Source organism: Xenopus laevis, chromosome 2S (genome assembly GCF_017654675.1).
Source record: "Xenopus laevis strain J_2021 chromosome 2S, Xenopus_laevis_v10.1, whole genome shotgun sequence".
NCBI lineage: Eukaryota > Metazoa > Chordata > Amphibia > Anura > Pipidae > Xenopus > Xenopus laevis.
This window is the reverse complement of record NC_054374.1, coordinates 18,517,637-18,536,936: the sequence shown is the minus strand read 5'-3', so window position 1 is coordinate 18,536,936 and position 19,300 is coordinate 18,517,637. Positions and strand designations below refer to the sequence as shown.

The 19,300-nt window shown below is 37.6% G+C and overlaps 1 protein-coding gene across 3 annotated transcripts in view; it reads left to right on the top strand.

The window, feature by feature from the left end:
• Positions 1–19,300, top strand: part of grik1.L (glutamate receptor, ionotropic, kainate 1 L homeolog) — a 238,566-nt gene that overhangs the window by 94,436 nt on the left and 124,830 nt on the right. For all 3 annotated transcript variants that reach the window (XM_041583393.1, XM_041583391.1, XM_041583392.1), the window contains exons 2-3: positions 7,668–7,835; positions 13,119–13,376. In XM_041583393.1, coding sequence (XP_041439327.1) covers positions 7,668–7,835; positions 13,119–13,376 — 426 coding nt within the window. The remainder of the gene's footprint in view (positions 1–7,667; positions 7,836–13,118; positions 13,377–19,300) is intronic.

Here is a 19,300-nt window from a genome sequence, read left to right as displayed (position 1 = left end):
TGTATGTTTTCATTGATTCATATGAGTCACAATTGCCATTCTGTGGCTCCTCAAAGCAACTCACGATAGGCCATTGTTAGATGATTGGGCATCAGTGACAGCCAAAATGTAATGAAAAATGCAAGAATATTTATAACATGGAGCTGTTTTGCTTTGTCAGGAGCCAAGAACGGTTTCATGGAAATAAGAACCATGTTGTTTGAGGTCCATCTCCTTAGGGTAGTGGCAAACAGCAGATTTTTGTGCATTCTGTCTTGGAAGGTTTCCCAGGAAAAATTTGCAGCAACAAAATACCAAAGATGTGCCATCATAGTTATGGGACCTATTATGTTCCTGCAATTACTTCTGTGTGCCAAGGCAATAACTAACCTGTGTGCTGTGATTCTCATATTTTTTTGTCTTGGGCACTGATCACGATAGAATGTGGGAATGTCAGGGGTGTTTCAAACAAAACATTTTTCCCTGCTTGCATCATCTATACTTTGTACATTTGTCAAAGTCAACAAAAGACTTTATGTAACGTAAGGGATCTCAAACTCAGAGCTAACTCCAAGGTTCTGGTCACGGCCTACTCTTCTGCCGATAGAAGCTACCTTTGGCTTATGGTGGAGCCCTCCACTACTCAGATGCTGCCAGGTCTTATTGTGGGTGTTGGTAGTGGTGGTTGTCGTCACCGCCCCACTAGACCACATGTACTCTTACACTTTACAGTACACTTTAAAGACACTTGTGGAGAAAGTAATACCCATTGTGAACTCAGTGTATGGTTTGATTGTGTGCCACGAATATTACAGTATAAATGAAGCACCTTGTCTTTTGTTTCTTCAATAAATGTACAGTTTGTTTTTTATAAATCACTAAAAAAGCTTATTTTTGAACATACAAATTGACCTCCTTATTTGGTCCTATGACATAGTTACATTTTCCAAACCATGTTTGCAAATTCTGTTAAAATGCTTATTTGCACCCAAAAAATTATGTTGTGTTGATATTTATCCAGCGCTCCTCACATTTATGTATATATATATATATATATATATATATATATATATATATATATATATATATATATATATATATAAAATAAATAATAAGCAAAATAATAAAGCTTCATAAAAAAAAAGGCAAACTGAACTCAAGGCACTTAGTTGGTTAATGCCAGTGACCTCTAGCCTAAGCTTTGTGTTAAACTCCATATTTACTGGAAACGATTCCTCTTCCCAGCCACTCTCCTCTGCGCCCTAATTCAGCTTTATTGCGTTACCGACTTCAACCGAGAACACTCAATCACTGCACATGCAGCATAAAGGAAGGTCAGAATCCGGTTACTCCTATAAGATGTCTAATTCTCCTTTATAAATTGATCTTTTTGTAGAATTGATGCTGCCCTCCCTTTAATTGGCATGGGATGGAACCACATCAGATGCTAGAAGCTGTGTTAGCCATCTATCATTAATACCTGTAATTAAATTATCCAAAGCATGGAAACGTGAGTCTGTTGGTAACACAGGTTTACACAGGTTTACTTTGTAAAGAACTAAAGGAAATGCACCTTGAGCCAAGATAAAATTCTCTGTCACTATTACCCTGTCTAATAAAATCAACAAAGTAGTGTAAATGAAATTAGGTTGTCCTTGAGTGATCCACCATTGACAAGCTCAGACCACTTGTCACTCCCAAGATTGTTCCTTCAGTGCTTAGCACCTTTCATAATTATTTCTATTCTTTTTGAAAGAGATGAATGATAAATTGAATATACTACAAATATGGTATCCATTTTCCATTGGCCTTTTGCCCCTTAAATAGTTCTTTCCACTTCCTTCCTTGCCCAAACTGGCTTCTGTTTACTCAGTTCCTGCTCAAGCTTTGTATGTATGGTTATCCTGGTTTTTGACTCTTGCTTGCCTTGACTTCGATTCTGCTCAATCCTATTTGTCTCCACTAATCCTGGTTTTGACTCCTGCCTGCCTACCGAATTTGATCCTTGCTGCCTGTCCCGAACCTTATCCATCCTGACTTCCACTACACCTTATCCATGTCTGTACGTCTGGGACCACTGTCATGTTCAGGCTCCCTAATTGAAAGCCCGGGGCCCCAAAAAGGCGTCTGTGAACACCAGTATCGTCAGGGGTGACCTTACTATCAGAAGGTACTTTCCGCCGGTCTCCTTGGGTTCCTTATCAACTAAAGTTATGGAAAAAAATAACTTGGCTTTTATGTGTAATTTGAAAATGACTTTTATTATGTCCGGGTGTCAGGTCTACTTTAATTCACACTCTAACCACACGTGTTTTGATGTGTATTCCTTTTCCCTAATATGCATTCTTTCTTAAAGGGGAACTACCGTGAATATGAACATTTAATATGATCTTTCCCATACTGAAGTACGAAACTTTCTAAATACAATCAATTAAATATTCTGTACCGTTTCTGAAATAATCAACTTTATCTTCACTTTTCCTCTCTTAGCATCTGTTTCTCTTCATTCTGTCTTCATGCAAGAATTGGGTGTCAGATTGGGCGTCATTGACAGTTAGATCCAATATATCTTATAGGGGGGGCTCCTTTCCTAGCAGATATATTAGAGCTCACTCAAATAACTGATTCCAGTACAAACAAAATAGCTGCCTTTTGCACAAATCCTGCATGTAGAGAGACATGGTGTAATAGAGTGAGCTCTAAACTGCGGAAATCTGGTTATCACATATTTTCCAAATTACATTCAAATGACCTAATTTCCCAACATTTGAATTGTAATGCCATTGGTGAACGCTATCTGAAAAACCTGTCCTGGTCTCCAACTTTGATCTAGTAACCATCACGAGTTTCTTTAAATTTGCCTCAGGCAAAAAGACATACAACCACAGTGGTCAGTTATATTATATTGTATTTATAATATCGCATGTGAAACAATGAAAGACATAGCTAGTGCTGAGCTTCTTCTAGGGCAACCATGATCCAGTATTGGGTCTAATCTACATTCTTGTTTTGACCAGCTGATGATAGTTCATGATAATAAAGAAGAAAGAAGGAGAATGAGTGGCAGATATAGAATTGAGTAACTGTTTCCACTCCCCAGACCTATGCAGATAACCCAGTACACCAAATCCATGACCTTTTGTTTTTTAGTAAATGGGACTGTCCGGAACATTTGATTCCCACTCTTCCATGAGCTCTAGGCAGCTCATCTGTAATCAATTATTTGGACAAGATGTGGAATAATTTCCATAGTTTCCATATGTCAAGATTGTCACTGTACATTGTTGTATTCAGTTTTAGCTCTTTTCATGGGTTTCTTTGATTGACATTCTCTGGTATAAAAAGTTTCAGCCCATCTAACCATTCAGCTCCTATATCCCCACAACAGCCCCTAAAATTCTAACTGAATGAACAGCTTCTAAATCATACAGGTTTCAATTACAATCTGATGGTGTAAATTCTAATCTGTCAGTGAAATAAATGTGGCTTTGGTGTTTTTTTTAAAATATGAAAATATATCCTTTATATATTTATTGGTGGTCTTTACTCAACCTTTACATTTTTAGACAATATACAGTGAAATATATGTGCAAAGGTTATTTTGAGAATAAAGAAGATAAAACAATGGTCCCAATGGTCATGGGAAATATCGTAATTGTAGCATGCATGGCCACTTTTACTCTATGAGTAAGTGCCCATTTGGCACAAAACGCGTTAGGCTATGCATGTCCTAATAAACACTTTTTTTAACTTTACATATACTTCTGCTACTGCCATTATTGTTAGCAAGCCACCTCTGATCTTGCACCCAGGCAAATAAACATAATTTTTATATATATATATATATATATATATATATATATAAAAATTATGTTTATATGTATATATATTCCCCCTATTCCAACTTTTTGCATAGCCAGCTAAAGACTGCAGACTTTGCTCAGTTTTACCAACAGTACATAACGTATTAAATGCTGGTCAAAGCACAAAACCTGTCAAAACAGTCTTTATAGGCTGTCAGTACTTATGGGAGCAGAAATAACTACCTGATAAAGAACTGGATAGTCTGACAGATGGTAACATTGGCTTGGAGATCTGGCTGACTTTCCCCCCACCAGTTATTATGGTGTGACTCTTACTTGACAAATACAGTGTGACACTGAGTGAATTTTCATAGACCTGACACAGCAGCACAGTTTAATGCTACTAAAATCTGTCGGCAAAGGCCTGATAAATCAGTTTGACCAATGGAAATCTAATGAATGCTGATTAATGTCACTAATCATAAGACCATGAGCAAAGCTCTTGGCAGCATTGGACCATAACAAAAAACTTCCCAGTTTCCTTTTGGGACTCTTTTTCTTTTTATAAAAACATACTCTCTTGACATACTGTGATCAATACGGTTGCAGAACATACTTTACTTTGTATCATGATCATGTCTGAAGGCTGGTTTATTGATTCCCAAGTTCTTGAAACCTACTGTCAGAATTTCACTCAACTTATTAAAGAAAGCAAATGAAAGAGGAATGATGTGTTTTGCACATTAATTGAGAAACAATGGAGTGGCCCGTGTTTGTTTTGTGCACAGAACATTTCCTGTTTATATATCTGCTTCCATATTATAAGTATGTTAGTATTTTTTAAAGGATAAGGAAAGATAAAAATAAAGGAGGTGCCAATTTGTTAAGCACCCCAACTGGAAAAGATTAGCAAAGTAGTCAGGCTTGCTAACAATAAAGGCAGTAGCAGAAGTATATGTAAAAATTTAATTTTTTTTATAAGACATGCATAGCCTAACACGTTTTATGCCAAATGGGCACTTGCTCATAGAGTAAACATGGCCATATATGCTACAATTACAATATTTCCCACGACCATGGTTGTATAAAAGATCTTTTGTCTACTCTGACGTTAAGAGCTGAATCATCAGATATGCAGTATGAAGGTTAAGGGGATCACAGCAGGATTTGCACCATAAATGCAGGCCACTCCAAGGTGAAAGGAAACAGAAAAGACACCTTCACCCAGCAACAGAAAGTCCAACAATAACAGAAATAGCTTACTTCAGCAGGTTAAGCGTTCAGTACCCCAAAAGACTGACCAGGCTTGGTCTCTGGGAAAACCCAAAGAAAAAAATCTCCAACTTGTTATCTGACCCAAACCCTCTGGTCTCAGAAAGTTCAACCAGTGAAAAAATACTGGGCAGCTCTCATGTGCAGCTCCTACTCACACTACACATCTGCTGCTCACTCCCTTAAACACCCCTTGGCTGTCCAGCCCATACCTCTGGCTAGTTAACCCTCTGGTGTTTCTTAAAGGGGTCACTCTTAAATGGATGGCTCAGAACCTGAAGACGGGGGATACATATCTGTCACCCACAATATATCCCTACCAGCTTGTACAGCAGGTAAAAACAAAAATAATTCTTTAGCTCTATCTGATGATTCAGCATTAACATTACGATGTTTGGGAACCTTCAAAGGTGTCCAATCAAAATTTTCAGTCCTGTCTGATGGACGAGACGACCGATATCCAAGGCTTTTGAGCGATATCGTCACCTTGTCTCCCACCAACGCAACGATTATAGTATGAAAGATCTTTCGTACAATAATATCAGTACATCTATGGCCACCTTAAAGGAGAACTCCCCAATTACGAAAAAACCTTATCTACTAACCTAGATAGTCCCCGCTCTCTGCTTCCCCCCCACATACTTCAATAGCCCTAAAAATGTTCCTAAAATATTTCTAACCTACCAATGCAGAGTAAGCGCAGTGGAGCATGTGGGCACCATCTTCCGCCATCTTCATCTGTAGTAGAGGACCTGAAGAAATCTAAAGATCCTGGTGCCTCCGCCATTTCTCAGAGTAACACTAACCATGGCTGGCACAAACTGAATTATTTTATCCCCTTCCATTGCTTTTTCTCTGCTGATTCTATAATAGACCTTTCTGTAAGATTTATGCATGGAGTTCTGCTATTTCAGGTAATTAAAGAGCAATGGGCAGCATTCAAGAAACAATAGATCACTAGCATTCAAATCACAGTCATAGGGGTTATGTGCCTTTATGGCGGCACTCATTTCTTATTGCACTATATAGCTTTTGATTAGAAAGGATCGCTTTATCATCACCAGATAAGTGCTTGAAAACAGCCAGTGATTGCAGATTGCTCCCTTAATAAAAAGTGTTCTTAAGTGCAGTTTTCTTTGTTCTGGCCATGGACAAGTAAACTAATAATTCAAAAAACCTCCTCCAGCTCAGGAGGAAATTATGTAACCATTGCTGTAAAATATGAGGATATTAGAGCTACAGAGTCTCATGACCATATAGGCATCAGTTATACAGTTCAAGGCACTTTAGGTATCACTGAAATTATAATGGAAAATGCATAATTTATTATAAATTAGAAGGATACTAGAAGTCATTGTGAGGTTCTAATAGAAGGCAAACACTAAAGACTGAGTCATACAGGTCAGGGAACTTTTCGTGTCACTTGTACTTTAAGGGACAGTGTCATGACTATGTAAAGGCACAAGGCTGTAGGGAGAATGCTTTGCTACAAGGTCTAGGAATGGCAAGGTCACTTGACATAATGTAATTCAATATTAGAAGAAGTAAGACCTTCCCTTATTGCTTTTATGTATCATACAGTGATATTTTGCTACCGCTAGAGATTGCAAAGTTGCCAGTATACACTACGTGGTCAAAAGTGTCTGGGCATCACATTTAAAACCACATGTTTTAACCTGGAATGCCATACACAAGCATATTATCTCTAAACACAATGGCATGTGTCTTCTGGAATAATATACAGGTTGGCACCATTGAGCTCAATGCACTCAAACAGACATGTTTTGTTTTGTTTTGGAGAACTCTGAGTAATAGTAGTGGTCTGGGACTGGGGTCTGGGATTTATTCTCTTGCATTGTTTGAGCTAGAACCCTGCCTTCAATGAAAGCAAATCCTAATATGTACAATGAAATTCTTGACAATTCCATGCTTCCTTGTTTTGGCAGCAGTTCAGAAAATATCCCCATGCACAGTGGAGAAACAATCAAACCCAAATGAACACCTCCTGGATGAATCCCAACTATGAATCAGGCCTGAATCTAGTAAAAAAAAAGTAAAGATGCCACAAATAACTAATAACCAGCCTAATTGAAGCTGGGGTCCAGGTGCACCTGCCCCTGACCCTCAGCAGCAGAAAACTGTCAACAATTCAAACAATGGGGGCCTCGAGGCACTCTTGAAAATCCACAAGGCAACAAATAAGAAGTAAAAGCACTGCCTATTGAGATTAAATTATAAAGTAAGCATCTCCAATGGCCTTGCGCATTTTGTGCCCTGTAAACACGTAGTCATGGGCCTGGAGGCCCCCAATGCTTGTTTTGAAAACCACTCCTGAATGCTAAACATTACTGCCTAAACTCACTAATGCTCTTGAATGGAACAGAATGAAAACAAATGATGACACTTTTGGTATAGCCCCAGGCCTGTGTAGTTTTCTGCTTATAGGAGCACTGGCCCGGGGTCAATACAATCACTCAGGGGTGCCTAACATTTGGCACCCCCAAGTGCACGAAGCCTTTCCTTCTCCTTTAATGCTTTGATCTAGAAGATTATTTCGGAGTATGTTATATGAAATAACAATATCATCTATCCTTGTTTATCTCTTGACTTCAGGAGGAATATTTGAAACAGTGGAAAATGAGCCAATTAATGTTGAAGAATTAGCTTTCAAGTTTGCCGTCACCAACATTAACAGGAACAGAACCTTGATGCCTAACACCACCCTCACTTACGATATCCAGAGAATTAACCTCTTTGATAGCTTTGAGGCTTCCAGGAGAGGTAAATGATTCTGCCTTATTACTTATTATTGTAACTCCAAGCCTGATTGTTTGTACTAATGTTACTTGCCTGATATGTATCAAAGATGATCGGATGGGTTTCATTTATTCAATCTAACAATAAGAAAAATGTAGTTGTTGCATTTTCAGGCACATAAGATGATCTATAAATATATATATATATATAGCACTTGGTCCATAGAAGTCGCACTCACAGGTCTTAAGGTGAAACAGTAAAGTTTCGGCTGGGACACCAGCTTTTCTCAAAGTGAAACAACAACACACAAATGTCGGTTGATATACATCTATATATACTGTAGGCTTATATCGCCTATACACACACACACAATATACTGTAGATGAGTCCACTTTAATTTTAATATTAGATTTCATGTCATGCTAATGTTTTGACATGGGGTGAGGTAGACCGATTATGATTGTTTAGGATTACACGCTAAATTGAGTGACCCGTTTTCACATCCTTACTGCGTTTCGCAGCCGGCGAATAATTTTGTGATTTTGACACGAAAATTCAACTACAAATTTTCGCCTGTTTCAATTTTTTTTTTTGCCGCCGGTGACAATTTAAAGGCACCCGTTGACTAATGTTCATCAAATTGTTGCTGGCGTTGGAATTGTCACCAGCGGCAAACAAATTTTGACCCTTGGGGCTGATTTCTTTTCAATTAACTGTCGGCATAGGGTAATTTGTTTTAAAAACTTTTGATTTTAAAAAATTTGGTTCAACATGAATTATCTAATTAAGAACATGCTTAATTTTTTTTAAACTAACTACCCAACCCCAACAGCTCCTAAGCCTTAGAATTATCCTTTACAACTATTCCAAATTTTTATTTTAAAAATTATAATTAACAGAGATTTCTCTGAAGAATGGAAAATAAAAAATGAACAGCTCATCAGATCTTTATTTTTTGACTTCTTTGAAGGCAAATTGAGATCAGTAGAAAAAAAATGTGGGAAAAGTGCACAACACGAATGTGACCTAGATAGCCAATTAATAATACATTAACCCCAAGTGTTGCCACACTCCGCCTTCATGCTTGTTTTTAATGTTGATCCCAGTTAACCAAAGAGCACTGATGCTCCAGGCACTCAAGACAGAGTATTAATAAATACAGTAGGAAACATAAAACAATATTAGCCTTCATTTTTATTATTAATGTTTTGCACTTACAGAGGTGTCTAACATGACATAAAACAATGATGAATTGAGAATCAATTAAAAATCCCAGTGTCATGGGAAAATATGAAACAAATATTAAAATAGGACAGCCAGTCGTTTTTTTCTGTTGACTAGTGATGGACGAATTTATTTGCAGGCAAATTTTCGTGTTTTCGACACTCACAAATGTTTTTGCAAAACTGCGGCAAATATTCATTGGCGAAAATTCGATGCAACAAAAAATATTGTTGCACATCAAAATTGTTGCGCGCATAAAAATTGTCACGCGTCAAAATTATTTAGACGCCCATTTACTTTAATGCATTTGGACAAAATAGTCACACGTATAAAAATTGTCGCTCGTGTAAAAATTGCTGCAGGTCAATATAATTTTGATACCCATTGACTTCAATGCGTTTTACAAATTTTTCGCCTTTTCACAAATCTTTTCACCACTTAGCAAATTTCGCAAATTCTTTGGGAAAGCGAATGGGGACCGATTCGCCCATGACTACTGTTGACAGTTCTTTTCTCGGTTCCTCAAGTGGACCTCTTCAGAATATACATAGAGAGAGAGCCATAAGCTTCAGGAAAATCAAACAAGGCCTAAAGCAATATTGCAATAAATATGCTGTACACCCCAAAAGTGTTGTACCCTCAGAAATATACTGTGTGTACAGAAACTGTACATGTGTGGATATGATATGACCTTTGAAATCAGAAAGAGATGTTGATGCTCTGAAGAAGCCAACACTGATTAATAGTGATGAGCCAATTTGTCCCGAAAAATTAGCGAAACACAGATTTTGACACCGGCAACAATTCACGGAAAACGGATTTTGCCGATTCCGTCGGCAGTGTCAAAATTCACGCCAAATTTGCAAATTTATTTGCCTGCGCCGAAATGCAGTAATTCGCCGCAAATTCGTACCTGTCGAATAAATTCGCTCATCACTACTGACGAATTGCATCATAGTAGTATTCTAGAATGTATAGCATTTAGGGTTACTGGCACATTAGTTAGCTATAGCATTTGACACAGTGCCACACAGAAGATTGCTGATTAAATTAAGGAATATTTACCTAGAACATAATATTTGTACATGGATATTGAACTGGCTGAAGAATTGATTGCAAAGAATATTGGCAAACTGAACATTTTCTAATTGGACCAGTGTTACAGACTGCAGGGGTCTGGATTTTTTAATTTTTTTAACACATTATCCAGAAAGCTCCGAATTAAGGAATGTCTTCTCATATAGACTCCAATTTATCCAAATAATCCCCATTTTTACAAAATAATTTCCTTTTTCTCTGTAATAATAAAACAGTAGCTTGTATTTGATCCCAACTAAGATTTAATTAATCCTTATTGGAAGATAAACCAGCCTATTGGGTTTATTTGATGCTTATATGATTTTCTATTAGATTTAAAGTATGAATATCCATATTACATAAAGATCCAGAAAACCCCAGGTCCTGAGCATTCTGGGTAACAGGTCCCATACCCGTATTTCTATTTTTGCTGTTGATACTAAATTTTGCAAAATTATAAGATGCAAACATATCTTACTAAATTGGAAAACTGGGCAGTAAATTGGTAAATGAAGTTCGACATTGATAAATGCAAGGTTATGAACTTTGGCAGAATTTACATAAATGCTAGATATACACTAAGGGTGTTATTTATCAACAGTCAAACTTTTTGAATTTATGTGAATTTTTTTTACTCTAATAAATTCATTCACAGCTCGAATGGGAGGCTATTTATGAAAAAAACTTGAACGTCTAATATCGGATCCAATAGTCCTGACCCCAAAATTGTGAATCAAATTAAAATCGAGTTTTCCTCTGAAAAATACTTAAATGTCAGAAAGGCAATTAACATATTCAGATGGTTTAATGAACCCCTGCCATTGACTTGTTAATGAACTCGGCAGGTTTTAGGTGACAAATATTCTAATAAGAACTGTTTCCATGGTTGAGGTGTGATAAATCTAACATTCAAATTTAATAAATTGGAATTTGTGAGTTTTGATACAAATTGTTTTTTCAAATTTATCATTGGAATCTTGCTAAACCTTATAAACAAAAGTGAGATGGGGGTATCCCTAATTGAAAAGGACCTTGTGATTTTTGTGGATAAGACACTGTATAACTCTAGCCAGAGTCATTCGGTAGCTAGTAAAGCAAATATTAAGTTACATCTTGCATAAAAACAGCGTTAACTGGAGGAAATGAAAAAAGAAGAAGTTTACAGGCTTCTCAACCATTTCACCCAAGTGTATGTGGGCAAGAACTGTTGAGAATGAGTGAATATGCTCTGTATAGCATTGTGTAATATGTTTTGCCATATAAATGCAGGATATAGAAATATTACTTTATAGAAAGTGGTGGATATGAATAACGACATTTTTAAGGACACAAACAAATATTGATTAAATCATATCATATTCAAATGAACCGGTAATACAGGGATTCTGACCAATCCTGACCAATTATCATTTCTCCCACTGGCTATGTTGCTCATAAAAACTTCAGCAAAGAGTAACACAACAGAACATACTGTAGGGCAGGTTGGCGAAGTTACCGAGAATAATTCATACAAGGGAAACTCGGCACGGAACTAGTAATTTGTGCTACAGCCAAATCTAAAAAAATAACTGCATAAAAAATTATCATGCGACTGCTGAATAACCACTTGGGAAATGGACCTGTCAGTCAGTGTTCTTTACAATGAAGTTTCTTCTCATTCGAAATTCAGACCATTGACTGACAGTATGATTCCCAGTTGGTTCTGCGGTACTTATAAGCTTTTACCTTCACAAGTTCTTATGCTCAAGGATGACTAATGAATATGTATTTTATTATATAAGGATATATATAACATATTTAGGTTTAGTGGGGAAATTTTTTTATATATATATATATATATATATATATATATATATATATATATATATATATATATATGTGTTTTTAACTTCAGAACAGCTTAAGTTTTAGTTTTTTTTAAGAAGATCTGATATCCCTTTAAATGAATGGCAAAAAAACTAGAGCAAAGTAGATTTCGAGCTGCTCTTGTGATTTATATGTACTTTTTTGTACGCAAGGATTAAGTATAAAATGTTGATACTGTGCATAATTCTGATTCTTAAAGGAAGAGGAAAGCTTAAAACTAAGTAAGGAGGAGGTAAGGTTAACTAAGTAAGCCTAAATATACCAGTAAACCCTCAAAGTAATGCTGCTCTGAGTCTTCTGTCAAAAGAAACATAAATCTCCTTGCCCCGGGCTTGAGCATGCTCAGTTTGCTCCTCTTCCCCCCCTTCTCTTCAGTAATCTGAGCCTAGAGTTATAAGTGAACAGGGAAAGACTCAGACAGGAAGTGATGTCACACCAAGCTAATACTGCAGCTGCTATCCTAAACAAACAGAGAGCTTCTAGAGCTTTTTACTCAGGTCTGGTAAAACATTCTACAGAATAAACATTATTGTATTATTAATGTATTATTATTATTATTTATAGTGTTTCAGGGGTTTATTTTTGTGTTCATACATAAACAACATGACTGAAAAATTTACTAATTTGTTGTCTGGGGTTAATGACAGGCCTTGTTGAGTTCTCCTTGATGACATTACTGTTTGTCCACTTGTTTACTTCCCCAATTTGGAAGGAGATCATGTATAATGCCATTTACAAACAGCCCTGGGTTTATATTTCATTGGTCCTATTTTAGCTAGCTGAAAGATATTTAATTTATAAATATGAATCATTCTACAGAAGCCTAATTATGAAGAGGAAAGTTGGTTAGAGTTTGTGTATTTTTCATTTCTGCATTCCCTCGAATTTTTGCTTTGATTCCTAACCCACTAACATGGAAATTTTTTTAAGGCTTGTAAACAGCCAGTTCCTTAATTACCATTGAGTAGAACATCTTCCTGCTATTGACTTTTACCCATAGAATAAATAATTGACTGGCAAGGGCCATGGTCAGTATATGGATACCCCAAACACCATTCCTGAGTATTGTGCACATAATGCATAACACCCTTTTGGCTGACATTTATAGCTTAATTCCTATGCGATATGTTCTTTTTTCAGCATGTGACCAGCTGGCACTTGGGGTGGCGGCATTATTTGGACCATCTCACAGCTCTTCGGTCAGTGCAGTTCAATCGATTTGCAATGCTCTGGAAGTTCCTCACATTCAGACACGTTGGAAACATCCCTCTGTGGATAATAAAGACTCATTCTTTATCAATCTCCATCCAGACTATGCTGCAATCAGTAGAGCTGTTTTGGAACTCGTCCTGCATTATAGCTGGAAGACTGTTACTGTAGTGTACGAAGACAGCACAGGTATTTATTAACATTATTAACATTTTTTTTATATAGCGCCAGCATATGTCGCAGCGCTTTAAAGTAAATGTGTTTATCCAACTAAATCACATTAATTACATACATAGAACATATGGAGTTACATACATCATTACTAATACCGGTTTCATTTCAGGGACAAAATCCTCTGCATGAGTCTGCACCCAGGCTGAAGCAATGTTTCAAATAAAAAGCTGATTCTTGGTGTAGGGGCGAACTATATCCACTGACCGAGATTTAACATGGCACAGAATGAGTACAAAAACAATTGGGTTTAGACAAGTTTTCACTAATATGAAAATTATTTGAAGTTATTTTGGGGTTCTGCAGGACACATTGCTTAAAGGACAAGGAAAGTTAAACTAAAGAAGTAGCTAAAAATGTTGTACATGATGTTTTGTGCTTCTGTACCAGCCCAAGTCAATCACAGCCCTTTAGCAGTAAAGATCTGTGTCTCCAAAGATGCCCCAGTAGCTCCCCATCTTCTTTTCTGCTGATTCACTGCACATGCTCTGTGCTGCTGTCACTTACTGAGCTTAGGGACCCACTCACAATATACAGTACACATAGGGGCCCATTTACTTAGCTCGAGTGAAGGAATAGAGGAAAAAAAACTTTGAATTTTGAAGTGTTTTTTTGGCTACTTCGACCATCGAATGAGCTAGTTCGACCTTCGCCTACGACTTCGAATCGAACGATTCAAACTAAAAATCGTTAGACTATTCGACCATTCGATAGTCGAAGTACTGTCTCTTTAAGAAAAAACTTTGACCCCCTAGTTCGCCACCTTAAAGCTACCGAAGTCAATGTTAGCCTATGGGAAAGGTCCCCATAGGCTTTGCAATGTTTTTTTGGTCGAACAAAAATCCTTCTAATCGTTCGATTCGAAGGATTTAATCGTTCGATCGAAGGATTTAATCGTTCGATCGAAGGATTTTTCGTTTGATCGTTCGATCTAACGAATATCGCTAAATCCTTCGACTTCAGTATTCAAAGTCGAAGGATTTAACTTCGACAGTCGAATATCGATTAACCCTCGATATTCGACCCTAAGTAAATCTGCCCCATAGAATAGAAATGTCACAATATAAGGCTGATTAGTAATTAATACAGATAATTACTACATGGCAGCACAGAAACCAGAGCAATTAGCATCAGAATTTAATAATCAGCCCTGTAGCATCAGTTTATATTACAGGGGAAGCTCATTTTCTGCTGGATAATTAGTGACGAGCCCTAAGCTTAGCTTCTCAACAGCCAATCAGAGCCCACTGAGCATGTGAGTGTCACAGACACTTTCCAAGATGGTGACCCCCTGTGACAAGTTTGAAGTCCTGGATCATTGCTGCTATTGACAAGCTGAAACTTTAGGCTGGTGCAATAAGTTTAGTTCATAAAACATGGCCGTTTTAGCCATATTCATCATTTTTTGGGTTTAGTTCTCCTTTAATAAGCCTACGGACTACTGCAATTCACAATGCACTGAAAAAAACAAAACAAACAAGTCTTCAACTACTCCTCTGAGATGATAAATGTCCTCATCGCTCTAATTCTACTCACCAGCTCTTCGGAGAGCAGAGGTTCTTTGCACTGCAATTCATGTGTTTAAATGTGACACATCATAATCTGTTAGTCATTAGAGCAACTGAAATGAGTAAGAGCCACTTCAGATCCACTAATGACTGTTTTGCATATGGAACATTATAAAATGAGGGAGCGTCATATCAGATTTGAATAGATCCTTTTATTAAACGTCTTTAAGGAGAATTGATTTCGTGTTGGTAGAGAATATTCTCTGCGTTTTTTTCCTGGAATGTCTTAAGGTTCGGTTCACAAATGCTGTTTGCCATGCCGTGCTTTATGCGTTCCCTTTCACAGCATTGCTTATGTAAACTGATCGAGTTATCACTGGGATCCTTCGCCTGCAATATTGGGATGGGAGGGTAGTTTACAAAGGTAGAGTAAAATAAAACTTAACCCTAAAAAAAAGTTTTAAAAAAGCCATATTACCTAAACACGACAATAGGTCTAATTGTTTGAATTATGCCAATTTTGTTTCAGCATTTACCTATCCATTTGTGCTTCAATGTTAAATCTGGATGATCTGTAGAAGTTCACACCAAGGGGCAGATTTACTAAAGAGTGAAGTGGCTAACTCTAGCGACTTTTCGCTAGCGTTGCTACCCGCAGGGATACCACCAATTCACTAACAGGCGCAGACGCCAATTCGTAGCGAATGTGGCCGTCGCTAGCAGTCATTTGCACTTTATTGCCAGGCGACTGTTCGCTCTGGCAAAGGGACATTACTCCGCAAATTCAATAAAATGCGGATTTTACTGAAAGTTAGCTCTTTCGCCAGAGTTGCCTTCGCCACCTCAGTCCAGGCTATAAAGCAGCGAGATCTTCCTCAATCTTCTGTCACTTACATCATATCCTGTGTGCTGAAAATGCATTAAAGTTTAAAAAAACGCTGGCGACTTTTCCTTTTTTTTTAAGCGGGATTGGCTGCAAAAGTCCTAACTTACTTTTTTTTGGGTAAGCGGTTTTCTCCAGACATTTTATTACATATGGAACTTTAATTTTACAGTTGGTTCATGTGTAGGGCATTTTATTAACTCTCTTGTCTTTATTAAGGTTTCCTGGACATGTGTAATATAAACCGGTAACTTAAACCGTTTGCAGCAACATTTATAATAAAGACGTCCATACAACTTTAAATTCACTAGTGAAATTTTGCTAGACACAAATGTATGCTAGCGCATCTTCGCTATAAAATGCTCGCACAGCCGAAGTAATGCTAGTGAAAACACTTTGCATTTTAGTCAATTAGCGTATACGTAAAGTGGCGATGGATGTGAAGCTGACGCTGGCGAAAATTCACCCTTTAGTGAATCTGCCCCCAAGTTTCTTGCATTGATAACGTAAAATACAAAAAAACAGACCGAATAGATGAACCTAGAGTAGAGTCCCTGCGGGTTGCGTGGTAGAAGTTCTGGGTGCGGGTATAGACACGGGTCGGCGGTTCTGCGGGTTTGCGGGTCGCAGGTCAGGCCGCGGGTCTTCTCAATAGCAATTGTTACTCCTTTTTTCTGATCAAGCCTACCTCCAATGATGTCACTTCCAGTTTACAATGACAGCACTTCCTGTTTTACTCCTTTTTTGGATCACGATTACTTCCAATGATGTCACTTCCAGTTTACAGTGGCAGCACTTCCTGATTATTGATAGTCAGCAGGTCCGTGTTGCAGATAAGGTACTTATGGGTCCGTTTGCGGGTCCAAGCAGGTAAAAATGCTGGTTGCGGGTCCGGGTTGCGGATTGCAGGTTGTGGGTACGGGTCGGGTAAGGGTTCCAAAAAATGAACCCAAGCAGGACTCTAACCTAGAGGTCAATAAGAGTCAAAACTGGGGTTAATATCTATTTATGTTGTTTCTCAGAGTGAAATTGTCTGCAGAGAAATGTATTCTATAATTCACTATGGCATGGACCAGAATATTGTCCATCATTAATCAAGTCTGCCTATAATTCCATCATTCTACATTCTTTCTGCCCATGGTAAGGTTGTCTCAGTGCACTAACTATACTATAAACAAGGCTGTAGGTAAAGTTGGACTCACGTTATATTACTGTGCTGTCAGATACAGTTTTAGATATTGTATAATATCTGATCTGTCTTGAGTGACAAGTAAAGTGAAATATATTCAGTGGTATGGTAATAACCATGAGTCATTCAGTTCCAGAGAGTCTATCATTTCCTCGCATTATCACCCCCGCCTTACCTGCTTTAGGTAACAGTTTGTTCTTAGCTACTCTACTCTGCATATATTACTGCTTGTTAACGTCTAGTGGAACCAACTTCTCTTGCACCTTAGATTGTAAGCTCCACTATCTCAAGAACCGGATCTCTGTACTGCATAATAACAATGCTACTCTCAATCACCATTGGGCACCCAAGTCCTTCAGCTGGACACGTTTTGCATGGTGAACATGGAGTATAGGATATTTTGGCACCCTAGGTAAATGTGGGAGGTTAACACATTAGGTAAATTGTCCGTATCACTTTAAAAATAAAGGAGATTGAAATAAATATATATATTTTTTCCCCTTTTCATTTTTATTCTGCACAACACAGCAGAACATTTTCAATAGCTCATGGCCTGGTAATGAATAAAAAGGTCACTTACATTAGGTTTGCTGAGTGCCAAGATTTCCAAGTAAACAGTAATTAGGCGAATAACTTTGCAAAATATCATAGAAATATGCACGCATTATGCCTGCCTGTCCAACTGAGGCCCATTACATGTTTTCGAAAAACAAATCCTCGCACTCTTTGACTTTCTGGCGTATAGTTGCTATTTTTGGCAATTGTAAACACAATGAGGTGTCACAGATAAACATAAGTTCGCACTAGTGATGGGTGAATAAATTCAGCAGGCACGAATTTGCGGTGAAGTTTCGCAGACAGTGAATATTCGCTGTCGAAAAATTTGGGTGCACACATAAACATTGTCGCGCGTCAAAATTATTCGGACGCCCATTGACTTTAATGCATTTGCCCAAAATAACAATTACAATTGCTGAAGGTGTCGAAATTGACGCGCGTCAAAATTATTTTGACGGCCATAGACTTCAATGCTTTTCACAAATTTTTCGCCGTTTCGCGAATTGCGCGGAAAATTTGTGAATTTTTCGGCGAAGCAAAATGGGATAAATTCACCCATCAATAGTTCGCACGATTCCATGATTGAACTTTTTTTTAAAAAGTAAATGCAGTCAAAGTTCTAGTTCCCCTTTGGGGTCCAGAATTTGCTCAAGGGCCCCTTAGCCTTAGATATGAAGAAATGCAAAGAACCTAGTAAATTGCATGCAGTGTGTAATGGGGGGGGGGCTGTTCTTTGACATGTTCAGGTATGGGACATGTTATCCAGAATGATCGGGACCTGGGGTTTTCCGGATAACGGATCTTTCCATAATTTGGGTCTTCATGCCTTAAGTCTACTAGAAATTCATTTAAACATTAAGGGGCCGATTCACTAACTTCGAGTTAAGGATTCGAAGGTAAAAAACTTCGAATTTCAAAGTTTTTTTGGGCTACTTCGACCATCGAATGGGCTACTTCGACCTTCGACTACGACTTCGAAACGAATGATTCGAAGTAAAAATCATTCGACTATTCGACCATTCGATAGTCGAAGTACTGTCTCTTTAGAAAAAACTTCGACCCCCTAGTTCGCCATCTAAAAGCTACCGAAGTCAATGTTAGCCTATGGGGAAGGTCCCCATAGGCTTGGCTAACTTTTTTGGATCGAAGGATATTCCTTCGATCGTTGGATTAAAATCCTTCGAATCGTTCGATCGAAGGAATTATCCTTCAATTGTTCGATCGAACTATCTGCACTAAATCCTTCGACTTCGATATTCGAAGTCGAAGGATTTTAATTCTTAGTCGAATATTGAGGGTTAATTTACCCTCTATATTCGACCCTTAGTGAATCGGCCCCTAAATAAACCCAATAGGCTGGTTTTGCTTCCAATAAGGATTAATTATATCTTAGTTGGGATCAAGTACAAGGTGCTGTTTTATTATTACAGAGAAAAAGGAAATCATTTTTAAAAATTAGGATTATTTGGATAAAATGGATTCGGAGCTTTCTGGATATCGGGTTTCCGGATAAGGGATCCTATACCTGTATAATAAATCACACAGGCTGGTACAGGTATGGGATCCGTTATCTGGAAAACCATTATCCAGAAAGCTCTGAATTATGGAAAGGCCATCTCCCATAGACTCCATTTTATCCACCAAACCACATTTTTAAAAATAATTTCCTTTTTCTCTGTAATAATAAAACAGTTCCTTGTACTTGATCCCAACTAAGATATAATTAATCCTTAATGGAAGAAGA